We start from the raw sequence: 9,953 nt of genomic DNA on the forward strand, positions 1-9,953 counted from the left end.
AACTCTTCCAGAAAGCAATTCAGTGATGATCCTGTTACTGGATTTATGCGCCAAGGATTCCAATGACAGAGGTCCACAGTACCTAAACACCAGCTCAAAAAGCGAGAAACAAATTGTGTCCTCAGCATTTGTGATATGCCAACAAAGTTGGGCTAAGTGGAATACTATTGCCCTTTGAAGCATGACAAGTATGAATTCAGAAAATCATGTGAATAAAAATAGCTAGCATTTATATAGTGATGTAGGGTTGGGGAAGCACCAGGTAGAAGTTAAGAGAGGGTCACACAAATATTGACTTCATCTCCTGTACAATCTAGCTGCCTCCAATATAAATAGATACAGACCAAAGAAAACTGAACCCAAAGTGTAACAATGACAATAATGTTACTAAGGATAATACTAGAGGCAACAAAGTGGCACAGCAGAAACTATGCTTGATTTGGAGTCAAGAGCAGGCTTCCAATCCCAGCCCAGCAACTCTCTTAACTCTTTACAATTTCCGGGCAATTTCTGTGTCCATAGGGGTCAAGGGGTGACCCACGGTTGGTGAAGTCCCTGCCGACTTTAGACTTGGGATGCTGTGGTTCTGAGTCACTTAACCCCATCTTCTCTCTAAATGAGGGGGCCTCTGAGTTCCCTTCTGCCCATCTTTATGATCCTAAAAATACGATGGACAATGCCGGCTCTCAATGGCTGGAGGTCAAACCCACGTGTTTCTATGCACAAATAGCTAAGTACAAAAACATCGCCGGAAAGGGGATAGTTCCATGCTATCAGGTATTGCTACAATGAGATTTAGGTGCTTTTATTGAACCTTTTACCGGGGATTACCATGGGGGTGTGGATGGGCCAGTAATTGACCTGTCCAGAGCATTATATCCAGGAAAACCTGCTTTACTTGTGTGAGCGGATGGGTGAGAATCCTCTGGCTGGACCCTAGTCCAGCTGCATGCGTGCTCTTTGGAAGGTGGAAGCAGAGAGTTAAGAGAAGTCGGCTCAGAGAAGGGGGCGGGGCCTTAGGAGGGGCGGCCTTGGGGACAGTCCTTGCAGCGGCCCCGCCCCCTGCTCAGAGGCCTGTGCAGCCGCCGGGTGCCCGGCAGGGGGCGGCCGCTCCTCCCGGGCCCCTGGCCTCGCTGCTCGCCTCCCGCCCCTCCTCCCCGTCCTGCCGCTGCGGCCCCGCCTCCCGGCCCGGCCGGCCCCGCGCCCGTCACTCACCCTGCCTTGCACACTCACTCACACTCACTCTCGCCTCTCACGCTCGCCCTCGCCCTCCGCCCCCGCCCCCACCCCTGCCGACGCCGCCCCCCCAGCCCGGAGCCCGCGGACCCGCCGCTACCGCTCTCGAGCCTCGCCCGGGACCCGCCGCCGCCGCTGCCGCTACGCGAGGCCGGGGATCGGGAGGGACCCACAGGCCGCGCCCCCGACCCCGGCCTGGCCTGGCCCGGCCCAGGCTCCGACCCCGCCGCAGAGGAGGAGGAGAACTAGGAGGAGCCGGAATAAAGGGCGGCGAGAGTAGAACGAAGGGGAGAGCGACCCCCCTCCCCGGACCCCTGGCGGGGAGCAGGTCAGACTGAGAGAGGCGCCCGGCCCAGCGCCCCCCCCTGCCGCTCTGCCCCCCCTCCTGAGAGACCTTGATATGCCCCTTCTCCCCCACTCCCCCCCCTGCCCCAAGAGATCTCGGTCCCACTACTGGGGGAGACCCCGACCCTGGCCTGTAGATCTCAACCTCCGGGAGGGAGACCTCGGGCCCCAAAGAGAGACCTTGGTCTCCAAGAGAGAGACCCTGGTCCCTAGGGAGACCTTACTCTGGAGAGAGACCCTGGCTAGGAAGTGATCCTGATTCCCTAGAGAGATCCTGTCCTCCTTCCCCCATAGACTCTAGCCCCCTTCTAAACCCCGCCTCCCCCTTTCCCCCCAAACTCCAAGCCCTAGAGAGATCCCAGTATGGGAGAAACCTCTGTCTCCTGGCCCCTAACTCCCAGCCCTGTCCTCTATTTCGCCATCACCTCAAGTCCCATCTTAAGTCTCTCTCCCCATCTCCTTCCTTATGCATCCTATACCCTATAACCTTCATCTTTCCTCATCCCTGGTCCCATCTCTTTTGCCCATCCCCTTCCTCACTCATCATCTGCCCTACATCTCCTGTAATCTTTTCATCTCTTGACCTCTTCTTCAAACATCCCCTTCCCTCATGACTCCAAGCCTTATCCCTGCTTTCCCCCTTCTCATTTTTCCAGTCCTCTGACTTGACTCCATCAGTTCCCTGCCTGCCCTGCCCTGCCCTGCCTGCACCCCTTCCCAAGCCCAGTTACTGCCTCTTTGGAACTTCCTGCCTGCCCAGGCCAAAAAGGAAACTGCTCTTAGCACAGGCAGCAGAACCCAAGTTCGCATTTCCCCCATAAATTGGCAGTATTTTCTGCTGTGGTTTGTGTTATCTGGTCTTGTTCCCCTCCAGGGAGTTGGCCAGGAAAAAGCCAAGGTTGGTATCCAGGGTGAGAGGAGGCCCTAGTTTCCTACTGTTTATTGTGACAGATAATTTGGAGGTGGGGGCAAGGCCTGAATGGGGTAGTGGCAAATCTTTGCTTTCTTCTTTAAAAAAAAAAAAACAAAGCATCAAACCCTACCTCCTCATCGAAGGTTTTCTCTGGAGCCAGCGGTGCTGTCTGTTTATTGAATTCCTTGTCCCCTGTTTTCAGTTCTGTCCCAGTGGCAGCTCAGCTGGGCTGGGCAGGGCTGGGGGCTGGGGAGCAGAGGCTCAGCTTTCACTGGAATTCAAAGGGAGAGAAAAAAGGATTCTTCTGGGGTGGGTGTGTGAGTCTGGGTTTTACCTTTTAAGAGGAAGCTTGTCCAGTTGCTTGGGTGCATCCACGGTTAGCCATAGGCTCTCCCAGGGTTCAATTCTGAACTGGCATGTTTATTAAATAGGGAGAAAAGGTATGTGTAACCTCATGACTACAGAAGAATGTTTGTGTTGGAGCAGATCTGAGAACTAGAGCAGATCGCTTAGAACTCAGGCTTTCCTGGGCTAGGTGCTTCCTTTAATTCTCTTCTTTCCTGGGAAGTTTTTAGAATTTTGAGTCCTTAGTTGACAGTCTTCCTTTTTCCCTCCCCACTCCCCAACCCCCTTTTTGCTGTGCTTGCTGCCACTGCTTCTGCCTTGTGTTTCAGTACTGGTTCCTATTTGCAATCCTCTGTCCCTGCCCCCCCCCCCCCCAAAAAAAAGCTATCTGATATATGAGAATGAAGTCTGGTGGTTCTGTTTTTCCTTCACAACTGAGTGGGAAGTCAAACTGACATTGAAGGCTTCACCTCCCTGTTCCCCTCACTACAAAATGGATAATATTTGTCTATAGAAGCCAGAGAGAACTGGGAGCTGGAGAATGTTTTCATCTTATTGTGTGATGTTCTCCCCATATGAAATTTCTTCTCTCCTCTGGCTGTTGCCCGAGACCGCCACAAAGTGGTGAGTTCTGCATTAGTCTTAGCTCGAGGTTTCCTGCTTCTTTTTGGTGACTACATGAAGCTGGATAGATGGAATGTTAGGAAAGGGGTTCTCACCCTCCTTTGCTGTGGCTTGTCTTTTACTTCCCACACTGAGGAGGCAAATTAATAGACTGTTAGTGCCTTTATTGCCCCAAAGTGAGCTGCAGCAGTCAGCAGCAGTTGTGGTTCAGCTTTCAGTCTTGGGTACATAGGGAAGGCTTGGACACTGTCAAGGAGGATGGGGATGGTGGCATTGAATAGATTTAGAGCCTCTGTCATTGCATCATAGGATTTAGATGGGGATGGACCCTCAAGATGAATGTCTAACCTCCTGATTCTCCAGCTGAGAAGCCCATGTTGGAGGAGGCCAGGAAGTCTGTTTTCCAGATGAGCCTTTTAGACAGGTTCATTTAAAACAGGACATCACTTTGGCTGAGGTCCTATTAATTTGCAACTCAGTTCAGCCCCTATCCCACACTCTGGAGAGATAGTATGGGAAGTCAAGATCCAAGCCCTTGTTTAGCAAGCAGATGTGATGTGTGGCCAGTTGAGGGGGGCTGATGGCTTTGGAGGATCTTCTTTGTTGGAGGGTTTTTAAATCTTAACCATTATTATGGTAGTGGCAATCTAGATCCTGGACTTTAGGAGACAGAGCTAAAAGACTGATTAGGTTGTTCCTCAGACTCTAATGGGCCCTGGTATTCTCCAGTCTTGATAGCTCCCCCATTAGAGCATAAGAAGGGGGAAGAGGAGACAGGGGCTTCTGAATCCTAGCCAAATCAGCCCAGGCGTTGATTTGTAGAGCAGCTGATTAAGAGGGCAGGAGGGAAGTGTAAAGGGGATATGTGTGGATTGCAAAGGAAGCTGCTAGGAGGCCTTAGGATGGTGAAATGAGGGCATGTGTCAGGGCAGCTGCTCTCAGGTTTATAGTGCACAGGCTGGGTAGTCAAAAGGGAGAGCTGGATGTGTCTGCTCTCCCACAGGACTTGTGTTGTGGTAGAGACGGCAGCTGTGATTTTAGGTAGACTCTTCATTTGGGCAAGCCGAGGAAGGTGGAGTGCTAGAGGGCTCACTGTCCATGGATAGCCGGATTTTTCCCAGTTCCTGTCCTTTGACTGGGTTTTCTCTCTTCCCTACAGAACTGTTCATCCTAAGAGCCTACCGCTCTGTGCTCACCCTGGCTGGCGGTCACACCACTGATTGGGGAATCTCTGCCAATCAGCTACAGGCCAACCCCCAGTGATTTCACAGCCATTTGGTCAATGACGTGGGAACTGGTTTAATAAAGAGCTTCTTGCTGTGCCTCTAAGGTGCTAGAGATTTAGCTCTGGGCCAAGGCCTCTGCCCCGACCCCTGGTGGGCAACTGTCTCTGTGTGTTGAGTCACCTCAAGCGGGAAACTGAAGCCGTTACTGTCCAAACCCTGTTTCTTCTTCCCAAGCATGTCAGAAAGCTGGCAGCAGCCCCCTCCCCCTCCAGCTCCACCGCAGCAGCCCCCGCCCCCGCCTCAGCAGCAGCAGCAGCACCATGCAGAGCCCCCACCCGCCCTGGCGGAACACTCGATCCCCCCGAGTGCCGCGGAGAATCCCCTGGGCTGTGCCGTCTACGGCATTCTCCTGCAGCCCGATCCCAACTTGCAGCACCACCAGCACCCGCCGCTGCAGGCCCCCACCGAGCCGTCCCACAAGTGCGGCGTGTGCGGCCATGACCTGACTCACCTCTCGAGCCCTCACGAGCACCAGTGCCTGCCGGGCCACGACCGCTCCTTCCAGTGCACCCAGTGCCTGAAGATCTTCCACCAGGCCACGGACCTCCTGGAGCACCAGTGCATTCAGGTGGAGCAGAAGCCCTTCGTGTGCGGCGTGTGCAAGATGGGCTTCTCTCTGCTCACCTCGCTGGCGCAGCACCACAACGTGCACAGCGGCAGCGTCATGAAGTGCTCCATCTGCGAGAAGACCTACAAGCCCACGGAGGCCGAGACCGCGCAGTCGGCAGCCCCCGCACCAGAGCCCGTGGAGAAGCCCTACAGCTGCTCCATCTGCCAGAAGCCCTTCAAGCACCTGTCCGAGCTGTCCCGGCACGAGCGCATCCACACGGGCGAGAAGCCCTACAAGTGCACATTGTGCGACAAGAGCTTCAGCCAGTCGTCGCACCTGGTGCACCACAAGCGCACGCACAGCTCCGAGCGGCCCTACAAGTGCACCGTGTGTGAGAAGACCTTCAAGCACCGCTCGCACCTGGTGCGCCACATGTACGCTCACTCCGGGGAGCACCTCTTTAAGTGTCCGGCCTGCGAGCTGCACTTCCGGGAGTCCTCCGAGCTGCTGCAGCACGCCTGCACGCCCAGCGGGGAGCGGCCCTTCCGCTGCGGCGAGTGCCAGAAAGCTTTCCGCCGGCCCTCGGACCTGCGGCAGCACGAGCGCACGCACAGCGAGGAGCGGCCCTTCCAGTGCGACCTGTGCGAGATGAGCTTCAAGCAGCAGTACGCGCTCCTGCGGCACAGGCGTACGCACAAGACTCCGAGCCCTGCCGCTACTGCGGCAGCTGCAGCCGCCGCGGCGGAACCCTTCAAATGCGCGCTGTGTGAGAAGGGGTTCGCGCAGCCAGGCCATCTGGTCTACCACCAGCACGTCCACAGCCTGGAGAGCATCTTCAAGTGCGGTGTCTGCCAGAAGGGCTTCGACCAGTCGTCCGAGCTGCTGCGGCACAAGTGCTCCCAGAGCGCCGAGCGTCCCTTCAAGTGCACCGTGTGCGCCAAGGCCTACAAGCGCGCCTCGGCCCTGCAGAAGCACCAGCTGGCCCACTGCGCCGAGAAGCCCCTGCGCTGTACGCTCTGTGAGCGCCGCTTCTTCTCCTCCTCGGAATTCGTGCAGCACCGCTGCGACCCGGCCCGCGAGAAGCCCCTCAAGTGCCCGGACTGTGACAAGCGCTTCAAGTACGCCTCGGACCTGCAGCGGCACCGGCGGGTGCATACGGGGGAGAAGCCCTACAAGTGCCCCTCCTGCGACAAGGCCTTCAAGCAGCGCGAGCACCTCAACAAACACCACAGCGTGCACGCCCGAGAGCAGCAGTACAAATGCATGTGGTGTGGGGAGCGCTTCCTGGACCTGGGGCTGCTGCAGGAGCACAGCACCCAGCACACCACCGAGGGGGCCTACCAGGTGGCTGCCTGCCTGCCCTGAGCGGCAGCCCCAGGCCGGCTGCCCAGCCCGCCAGGCCTTCCTCTTCGCTGCGGCTCTCCCACCCCGACAGTGTCTTCAGGGCGGTGTTCATCCACAGGGGCCTGGGGCAGGGCGGAGGCAGAGCCTCAGCGAGGCCCCCTTCCTTCCTTCGTGAAGCTTTGCAGCCGGCCCCTCCGTGAGGTGAGACAAAGCCAGCGCCACACCGCCAGAGACCAGTTTGGTCCTCTTCTCGGGCCGCCGCCCCTCTCCGCACTTTCCAGCCTAACTCGAGCCTGACCTGCTAGTGCGGCCCGGGAGAAGCCTGCCTGCCGCAGCACCGCCATGGTGTGTCTGTAGGGAGGGCGTCCGTGACGAGGGCCCGCCCTCCGCTTCTCCAGCAGGGAGCACCCCGGCCCGGCCAGCCGGGGGCCTGTCCATGCGCTTGCCACAAGGGCACTATTTATGACCATTGGTTTAAAGGGACGCAGACAGAAGGCTCCAGAGCCTTTCCCTATTGGGGAGGGAGGAGGAAGGAGCTCTGAACTGAGAGTTCAAAGATCAATCTCCCTGTTGGAGGGCGGCATGAGCCGGCCATCTTGGTGTTGCTTAGCCCGTCATGAAGCCATCTTAAAGTGGCAGACCTTGGCAGGACAGGACCGCTGTGTGCAGACCAGGAGGGCTCCTTGGCCACTACAGCGGACGAGGGAAAGACCAAGGGCAGAGAACATCCTCCATGAGCTCTGGGTTTTTTTGCCTTTTTTTTAGGAGGGGCATCCGTTCTCATGCCCCTTTCTTATTTAAATAACAATGTTAGGGGGCCTCTAGTTCCATGGAATGGGGGGAGCTACGCTTTGCCCAGCCCCGGCCTCATGATCAAGACCAAGTATGGCTGGAGGTAGAGGAAGGGCAAACTTTGAGGCTGGGGAGTGAGCCTGGGCCCGGGTCCTCCTTTTGTCACTTGACCCCTCCTTTCCTTTCCGAGTGAATGATTCCATTGAGTTGGGACGAGAAAGGAGCCTTCCGTAGCCAGCAGCCTGGGTGGCCCGATTTGTCTGAGCTGATGCCACCTGTATTGTGGATGTCACCCAGCCGAGGATGCCTCATTCAATGTCTGGACACTTCCTGGGTCAGAGGGGTGATTCCTGGAGTTAACTGACTGGCTGCTGGGGGGGCAGTTTGAGACTTGGGGTGGGGGGAGGGGGGAGTTGGGAATAGGAGGAATAGAAGAAGGGGAAACATAGTTAAAAGGAACAAAGACAAATAACCAACCTGATAACCACGTGGCTAGAGCTGGCCCCATGCATGCTTCCGGCTATTAATGGTATGGTAGGCCTTTCAGTTTCTCTCCAGGAAGCCTGGGTCCAGACGGACTGGTTAGAGATCCAGCTGGGCCTGCTCTTGCCCCTAGAGAATGCCAGGAGATTTGGTGCAGACCCGAGAGAGACTCCATGCTTTTGTTTTGTAAATCCACTCACTCCCACTCTACCTGTGGAGGAGGTGGGGCTGGAAGCCATTCGGATAAAGGAGTGAAAGTGGAAACTCCTCCTCCTCCTCGTCCTCCTCCTCTCCGGGCCAGCCCTCAGGGAAGGGCTCCTCTTCCGCCTGACTGTTAAGCTGCCTCCAGAGACTAGAACCGGATCTTACAAAAGTCGCTGTCTGCTCTTTTTCATTTTGCTTTCTGAAAGCAGTTTGTTAATATTCACAAAGTTGTATAGTTTAATTTCTTGTCATTTTGGATCTTCTATAAAAAAGATATGCCAAAAAAGATGTCCTTGGTTTTAGGCAGCCATTTCGGATGTTATGGCCACGTGGGCCCAGGGGGGCTTTGGGGAGGGAGCGAAGCTCTTCAGATCCCTGTTCCTAGGGGACAAAGGGAACCTTCAGGGGGGAGGCGGCCCAGAGCCACCCCAGCTGAAGGCCACTTCCCTCCCCTAGGTGGCACTGTGCCTGGCACAAAGGAAAGATCAGGAAATGATCTGAAACCCGTTCATTCCTCCCCCTGTCCCCAGGGGGGGCCAATGAGGCCAGCGTCCCAGGCCTTGTGGATTCAGCGAATGTTCATCCAGGGCCCACTCTGGACAAGGCCCCGGCCCTTCCAGCTACGGGGATGACCACCCAAGGCAGCCTCCACACTGTGAAAGGGTCAGGGATGCTCTGCTCCCGCAGGGGCTCCTGGGAGTTCAGACTCCTGAGCCGAGGCCGGGGGGAGGGACCCTAGGCACGGGCTTGCCTCTCCCCTCCCTTTAGGGATGCCCGAGAGCGTAAAGGACGTGGGTGAGGCCACGCAGCCGCATCTTCCAGCTTCCAGTCTGCCCGCTGCTGAGCTGGGCCTGCAAGGAGGACGGTCTAGTGAGCAGCAGGCCTTGGGGTTAGGAGGATCAGGCAAGACCGGATGGAGTACAGGGAAAGGAGGGCGAAAGGATTGGAGCCCTGAGGGGGAAGATGAGCTTGTGGTTTGTCCTCTGGGCAACCAATGGGTGACTGCCAGTCCATAGCGCGTGGTCAGGGCTGGGCATTAGGCATATTAGTGTGACACCCAGATTGAAATGGAGGGAAACTGCTTGGGGGACTCCTGGAAAGAAGGCCCCGGGCCGAGCTGCCAGAGGCAGGTCCCGGGGGTCTCCCCCCTTCCTTCTCTCTTGGGCATCCCCCAATCCCAACAAGAGGCAGGGATAAAGGGTGTTGGGCCTCCCTTCCTGATCGATGGCGCACTTAGCAGAGCCCTCCCCATTCCCCTGGCACAGAAGCCTTCCTGGGCTGCCTCACGCCTCGCCCCCATCTTGTCTCTGGCTGTCTGGGGCCGCTGGTCGCTCTGCATCCTCCTTTAAAGCCCTCGTAGCAGTCACTGAGGACAGAGGCTGGAGTCTGGAGCTGCCTCCCCTGTCCTGTGGCAGGAAGCTGCGACTCGGCCACTACATTGGCTTCCTTGGGAGATGGACTTAAAGAAGCAGTCTGAAGCCTTTCGGTTGGTCTTGAGTACCTGCCAGCCTCCCTTTCTGTGCTTTCTCTCCCCTCCTCTGATACTGGCTCCTCACCCCAAGTTTCCAGACCCATTCTATAGAGAGTTGCAGCCCGAGCAAGGTTAACTGGTCACTAAAAGCAGCAAGTTATGTCCTTTTCCTGGGCATGTGTATCTTATTAATAAGCCTTCTAGATCCATAGATTCTTGTTGAATTAAAACCCTCACCTTCCATCTTAAAATCAGTACTATGTATTCACTCCAAGGCCATGGGAGTTAAGTGACTTGCCCAGGGTCACACAGATAGGAAGTGTCTCAGGCCAGATTTGAACCCAGGACCTCCTATCTCCA

The 9,953-nt window shown here is 56.4% G+C and overlaps 1 protein-coding gene across 3 annotated transcripts; it reads left to right on the forward strand.

Annotated features, from left to right (window-relative positions):
- The first annotated feature begins 1,143 nt into the window (after positions 1-1,143).
- On the forward strand, positions 1,144-8,424 carry ZNF319 (zinc finger protein 319). Of its 3 annotated transcripts, none has more exons than XM_007477556.3 (2): positions 1,144-1,564; positions 4,623-8,424. In XM_007477556.3, exon 2 carries the CDS (start codon positions 4,925-4,927, stop codon positions 6,662-6,664), a length of 1,740 nt encoding a protein of 579 aa, XP_007477618.1. In that variant the 5' UTR covers positions 1,144-1,564; positions 4,623-4,924; the 3' UTR covers positions 6,665-8,424. The 3 variants fall into 3 exon arrangements, with proteins under 3 accessions (XP_007477618.1, XP_056667775.1, XP_007477619.1); XM_056811797.1 differs by lacking the exon at positions 1,144-1,564 and adding an exon at positions 1,619-2,479; XM_007477557.3 differs by lacking the exon at positions 1,144-1,564 and adding an exon at positions 3,137-3,463.
- Positions 8,425-9,953: the final 1,529 nt, after the last annotated feature.

This window comes from Monodelphis domestica, chromosome 1 (genome assembly GCF_027887165.1).
Source record: "Monodelphis domestica isolate mMonDom1 chromosome 1, mMonDom1.pri, whole genome shotgun sequence".
NCBI classification, from domain to species: Eukaryota; Metazoa; Chordata; class Mammalia; order Didelphimorphia; family Didelphidae; genus Monodelphis; species Monodelphis domestica.